Source organism: Eurypyga helias, unplaced genomic scaffold (assembly GCF_000690775.1).
Source record: "Eurypyga helias isolate BGI_N326 unplaced genomic scaffold, ASM69077v1 scaffold11153, whole genome shotgun sequence".
Taxonomy (NCBI): Eukaryota; Metazoa; Chordata; class Aves; order Eurypygiformes; family Eurypygidae; genus Eurypyga; species Eurypyga helias.
Genome location: NW_010239236.1, coordinates 69,748 through 76,154, shown reverse-complemented (window position 1 = coordinate 76,154; position 6,407 = coordinate 69,748). Strand labels below are relative to the sequence as shown.

Below are 6,407 nucleotides of genomic sequence, written 5' to 3'. Positions count from 1 at the left end.
CCCGGGGTCACCAGTCCCGCCAGCAAACCTGCTCCAGCCTGGGCTCCTCTCTCCATGGGCCACAGCAACCTGGGCTGCCCGGGAATCTCTGCTCCGGCGCCTGGAGAACCTTCTCCCTCTCCTCACTGACCTGGGGCTCTGCAGGGCTGTTTCTCACGTCCTCTCACCCCTCTCTCCTGCTGCAATTGCGCAGTAACTGTTCCCCTTCGTAACTACGTTATCCCAGAGGCGCTGGGATCGCTGATGGGCTCGGCCGTGGCTGGAGCCGTCTGGATTGGCTCTGTCAGACACGGGGGAGCTTCCAGCACCTTCTCACAGAGGCCACCACCGTAGTCCCCTGCTACCAAAACCTTGCCATGCAAACCCAACACACTGCATTATATTTTACAGATTTAGACACTCACAACCTCCAAGAGGAGTACGGGCTCGGTAGAGCAATTTCTCCAGCGAGGCATTTCTGTAACGGAGTGTTACGGTGGCTCCACGGCCCCGCACAAAGCCCGGTCAACACGTTCTCAACCCAGCAGCAAGGTCAGCAACTCTCCATCCTCTGGTGATCCAACCTACTTGGGCCTAGTGGGAAATAAACCACGACAGTCAGATCCACAAGCAGCCACGGAGATGCCAGCCCAACAGATTTTGTACCATTTCACGCTTCTTTTAAAAAGAGATGCTGAGATCTTCCTCCGTTTTAAAATCTGGCTGAGAAGCAGCACGCTTTGCTGGTGAAGGAGTGGCAAGTAACACATCAAGCCAGTGACATTTAGGAGGAAAGGTGCAAAAAACCAAACCCACGTGAATATACACATAACAAAGAAACTAGAAATACGATTTAAGATGCGCAGGGGGCATTTAACAGTAGTTAGGCCATTTTTACACTGATGTTTGGATGCGCAATAGTTTACACAAGTATTTCATCAAAAAATAAAGGCTTCCAGCTACAGCCTGCTGGTTCGCAAACCTGATTTCCTGCCATGCTTGGTACGCAGCTAACTTCAACGTCACCTGAGACAGCAATTAAGTTGAGCACAGATTTGAGGCCCGATTCAGGCATATCACACCCAAACATTTTCCTCTTTTTCTGACCCTAAGGCCAGGCTGGTTTAAAAGCAAACCATAAACGGCACCATGCCACCCACACACCAAACACCGATGGTCCCCACACCTCAATATTCAAATGCGTGTTTAGCTTCCCTGGGAAAAAACGGGTAAGAGTTCAAAACCTGGGAATTGCCACAAAGTCGGCACTTCCCACCCTAGAACTGTCATTCTTGACACACAATCACCCTGACTTCTGGGCAACCCATTAGGTTCCGCTCCCCATCCTTTCCCAAACGAACGGACAAGACACCAATCCAGCGTTTATCCTAGTCTATTTTATTTACAATATATACAGTTCCTACAGAAAAGGATTTCTCACAAAGGATATTAAATAGCAAAACCATGGCGTCGCTTAGATCTGGGCACTGACGCCTGCAGCCAGCACAGAGCCCGCAGGACAGGCTGCTCCAAGCTCCAGTGGGATGCTGGGGTGGGATGCTGGTGTGCCAGCTCCGGAGGGGCAGCAGCTGAGGTAGATCCAGTCCGCCGGAGGCACCGCACGCTCCGCACGTCCTGCGGTACGACATCGGCCCGATCCCTCCGACGAGTCTTGCAGCAGCACAGCTTTGTCCTGGTGTTGCTAGCAAGCTTTCCTGTATAAAGGGTGGTTTTCCTGGCTGTCACTCTCTAGTCGGCAACTATGTCCCTGGTGTGACCTGCTGAGATTTCACAGAATGCTTTGGACTCCTTTAGGATTAAAGGCACTACGTAAATCTACAGGAGCAACGCCGAGAATTCAGATGGGCCATTAACATCATGTTGCTCTGACGCTGTGTACCACGAAATTGCATCCTTATTGCTTAGCACTTACATTATCATTAACTTAATTTAATGCATTCACTGTCTATTATCCAGATAATTCCAAAATCTGAATAAGAAGTGGAAAGCACGGTAATTTTGAAGACTGTATTCCTGTTAATGTTTTAGAATGAACTAAACAAATGTGCTGCACCTGAGAAAACCTCCTGTCTTCCTCTTCTGTTCATAGGTGTGTGCTTCCACATCCGAGTAACAAGTTGCTTGTGCTCCAAAAAATGGAGAAAATTGGTAAAACCCCTTCATTTATTGAAAACCGCATATGGAATGCCTTACTGTATGGTCTTTTCCAAACTAGCCTGGGACTAGCACAAATACTGAAGCACACAGGAACCAGTCATCTAAAAATCAAAAGGCACCCAAAATTTACTTTCTTAGTGGTATTTTCTTCTGAAGGAGGAAGTACTGTGGTTTCTTAAGATATTCCCTAAACACTGCCAACATCCCATAAATTAAAAACCTGGTGACTTTCGGATACAAGCTTAATTTTATCTCAGTCTACCGTAGCGTTAAATTCACAAAATAGAATTAGGGCGTACTACTGCTGCCCCGAGTCTCTGATTTTACAGAAATACTTGGAATACAACCCCTGACATCTCCTGAACACCTGCAGAGACAACCCAAGCAGCAGTAAAACCACCACTTGGATGGTGGTGTAAGTCGGGGATCCCCGGTTCGACGCAAACACCAACCCAAGGCAACGTCACCCACTTAAGGCGTGCCGCTGACCCGCTTCCCTCTGCCTGCGACCCCCACCCTCCGCTGACTACGGAAACAACGAGTTCGCCTTGACTGGAAATAAGAGACAGTTCAAAGCACTGCAAGGTATAAAGGAAAAGGAAATCCAAACACAGCTAAAACTTGAGCGATTAATTCATTTTAAAGATAAAAGACTGAAATATACCTTAAAATTGAATTTAAAAATACTTGCTGGTGTTTTCAGTAACCACCAGAATCCATCTCAGGACAGCATAAAGGCCATCACATGCTCACCCCGCCCAAACGTTCATTGGGAGTCCGAGAAAGGGAAGCTTCTGCGCACTTTCCGACTTGGTTAGGAAAACAGGGAATGCATTACGGTGGGGGTCTAGAGAGCTTACCTTGAGAGACTCCAGAACTCACTTTACACCACTTACAACACTGGACTCGAGAACCTGGCCCACAGAAGTTTGTACAGGCAGAGTCAAGTCTCCCACAAAGACTCTACTACGAGCTTCACAAACAAACTAGTAAAATAAGTTTCCCATTTATCTTATTTGTACACGGCTCCTTCCCGGAAAACCTTTTATTTTATAAGATCAAACGTGACTAGCTGGGAGGTAAAAACCAACCAAACCCAACCAAAATAAAACAAAAAAACCCCTTCCTCCAAACCCCAAAACAATTAAACAGAAAACCCCACCGATTTTCCCCAAAACAACCGATACGAGGGTTATACAATTGTCAACACTTCAGAGGAAACCCACATCTTCAGCAAAACCTCACAAATAAAAACATTTCCCAAAACTCTGTTTCCAAGGGAAGGAGAAATCTTCTGCCACGTCCATGCCATCACTCACCGAAGAAAAATTTTATAGAAAATTTTATTCAACATACAACATTTTCCAGCAAAAAAGGCAATATACAGGAAGAGTTGTTGTACACTGCGGCTACAGAAACAAAATAAAATACTGGAAAAGAATGTAAAATTAAGTGTGATTTGCTGATTCTATCCTTACTGCACTCAAAACTAGACACGCGGCTGGCATTAGCTCCAAAATAAAAGGAAGCAGTCTGGGGACCGAAAGAAAACTACACACAATGAATATCAACATCAGTGAAATTCACTTGCAGACTCACCCAACAAAATTAACCTCCAAGTGTTAAATTGTACATGTTCATTCATTAAATATACAATTTCATTTGTTCTGGTTTTTTTTCTGTTTTTTTCCTCCATTTTTATACAAAGTCAACAGCTTACTAAACACTAGTGAGCATGCCCTCTCTGCTAAAAGGCTATTTCTTGTGTTTTCCCCATCTCTTCCCGTGTTAACTAAATCAATGATATTTATAATCCTTTCACTTGCTTCTGCCAACTTTTGAGTGTCATTCTGTTTGCCAGAAGACGGCACAATAAATCGCAACGGTACGTCTCAATGCTTGAAAATTTAATAAAAGACCCAAATATCGCTCTTTAGGACTCAGGGCATCCACTTGGCAAAACGGGATGCAAAGTAGTGACTAAATTAAACGAAAACTAGTTTATTAAAAAAGATTCTATGCAGCTGGAGAAGACAAAAATCCCAAATAAGTGCCAACAATGTACACAATGAAGTAGAGATTGCTATTTATTGATGATGTGAGTTTTTTTTGCATTTACAAATGCACAAAAATGTCATTTAAAGTATAACTGAAGGAAATAAATCTGATGTGAGTCTAAACATAAGACTTACTAGCTGCAGTGATGGTGAACACCACACCGGGAAGGGCAGCCAGCCAGCTTATGCCATCTAGAAACGTACTACAGACAAATATTTTGCCAATGTCAACTGTTCTACTAAACTCTTCCCTCATTATGCTGACAATTGCCTTGCATTACGTTTACCATAAAATAACTCTCATTGGCATCCAAGCTTTATAAAAACACCTTCATTTTGCTCAAAAAGGGCAGTCAATAGATACAGAGAAGCCAAACTGAACAGCCTCAACAAAATAAAATTAACATCAGCAGCAAATCCTCTTGCTGAAGACTTCAGATATAGTGCACGTGTACCAAAGTTCTACAGTTGTTAAAAAGGTGCACACACACACTTAGTTTTGTCCCTTGCCTCGACAACCTGGTTAAGTCAGTCAGTTATGGATTTTAATAGCTTTTTCAAGGTAAGTGTAGCGACTTCTCTTTGGGGCTTTATTGAAATGGTCAAGCCCTAGCCATGGCCTTGGATGAGACATGTTGCCTAGAAAAGAAAAGAGAAAAAAAAACAATGAAGTTTTAAGACTAAACTGGAAAGTTTCTTTCACACAAACTACTCCTGTGCGCCCTGTTCGCAGTTTGCTAGGAATCACAGGGCATGGAAAAGGACTGCAGAACAGTCCTACAGCACACAGCCAACAGAGCAGCTTTCCTAACCGCTGCTTTCCTTCCAATAGTACATTTTACAGCTGGCTCTGGATCAGGTAGCTGGTTTTTCTCCTCTTCAGTCACTTACAGACGTTTATAGCAGTGAAGCATGTGCTAAAGCAAGAAAATAGTTGTTACAATTTGTGGCCACCACATCAAAGGACCAGCTTTCACCAAGGTGCTGCATCTGTTTGAAACAGGAAGGCATCCAGCATCTAAATATGACAACCGACGGTATTGGCCATATTGTAAGTTACCTTTGCTGTACTAACTTATTCTTATTACCTGATTTAAGTGAGAATACTTGTTAAATACATGTAAAAAGCAAATAATCAGTTAATCAAGAAATCATGTAACTGACCTCTTACTTTCTGAGAAGAAAAAAAACCAGTCATATTTAGATTGTAAAGAAAACATACAGATTTTCTCATTTACTCAACCCAATATGGTTTTATCCAGCTCTAGTTTTCCAGAAAAAACACACTCCAGATACTTCTTGCAAATGCAAGAAATTCTCATTGAAGATGTCCTCAATGCAGAGCATCAAATGTTCTTTGAAGTGAAAAGGTAAGAACAGAAACTAAACAGCCCCCCAGCAAAAGCACATTCCTCCATTCAAAGCCATCAACTGCAACCACTAAAGCATAAAACACTTGACCTTTTGGGTTGCCTGCATCTGCATTTTTTGATATATTTTCTTCAAAGTTATTTGTCTTTTTGTTTGACATAATGGTCAATATCAAATAGAAAAGAGAACTTCCAATCTTGCTGAGATCATCTGAATGCCTTTTAAGGAAAGAAATTAAGTCCTACATCGTTAGCGCCAGCACGGTCATTGCTAGAGTGCTGCTCTGTAAAAGCAGGGGGACACCACTGACATCAGCTACGTCAATCACATTAGAAAATGCCAACACTTTGGTTCGATCTGTCCAGCATGCGTTGAAATTTGGTATTTGTAGACATGCACGAGCTCCACACCTGGAAATACTACTTGGGTATGAAGGCATACAGCATCACATATCACTCCACGGGGGAATGAATTCCATCAAAGTATTACATCACAGGGGAAACCACCCCTGCGAAACCTCTAAAACTCTTTAATCTCATTCCCTGCAACTCCTACAAACAGCTCAAGCTTTCCCTTTTCCAACTTCTGCCACGTTCTGTACTTCAGACCTAGTTACCTGGCCAGTCTTTCATGCTGTTTTGGCAATACTGGCTCTCCTTTGGTCAGAAAGTCTGACAGTTAGTTTTGGAGTATTGCCTTCCCCTTCCTGCCCAGAACGATGACCTGCAGAATAAAATCAAGACTGTGCCTGCTCTGAGCACACAGAAGAGTTTATCTGTCCATGGAGAAACATCCACCTCCGAGTTCGTCATGACCCCCTCA

At 43.4% G+C, this 6,407-nt stretch overlaps 1 protein-coding gene across 1 annotated transcript in view; it reads right to left on the bottom strand.

Moving 5' to 3' along the window:
- Nucleotides 1-4,228: 4,228 nt before the first annotated feature.
- USP7 (ubiquitin specific peptidase 7 (herpes virus-associated)) overlaps nucleotides 4,229-6,407 on the bottom strand; it is a 41,157-nt gene continuing 38,978 nt past the window's right edge. The window contains exon 30 of the mRNA XM_010148073.1: nucleotides 4,229-4,853. Within this exon, the coding sequence (XP_010146375.1) occupies nucleotides 4,747-4,853 (107 nt within the window). The 3' untranslated portion in view covers nucleotides 4,229-4,746. The remainder of the gene's footprint in view (nucleotides 4,854-6,407) is intronic.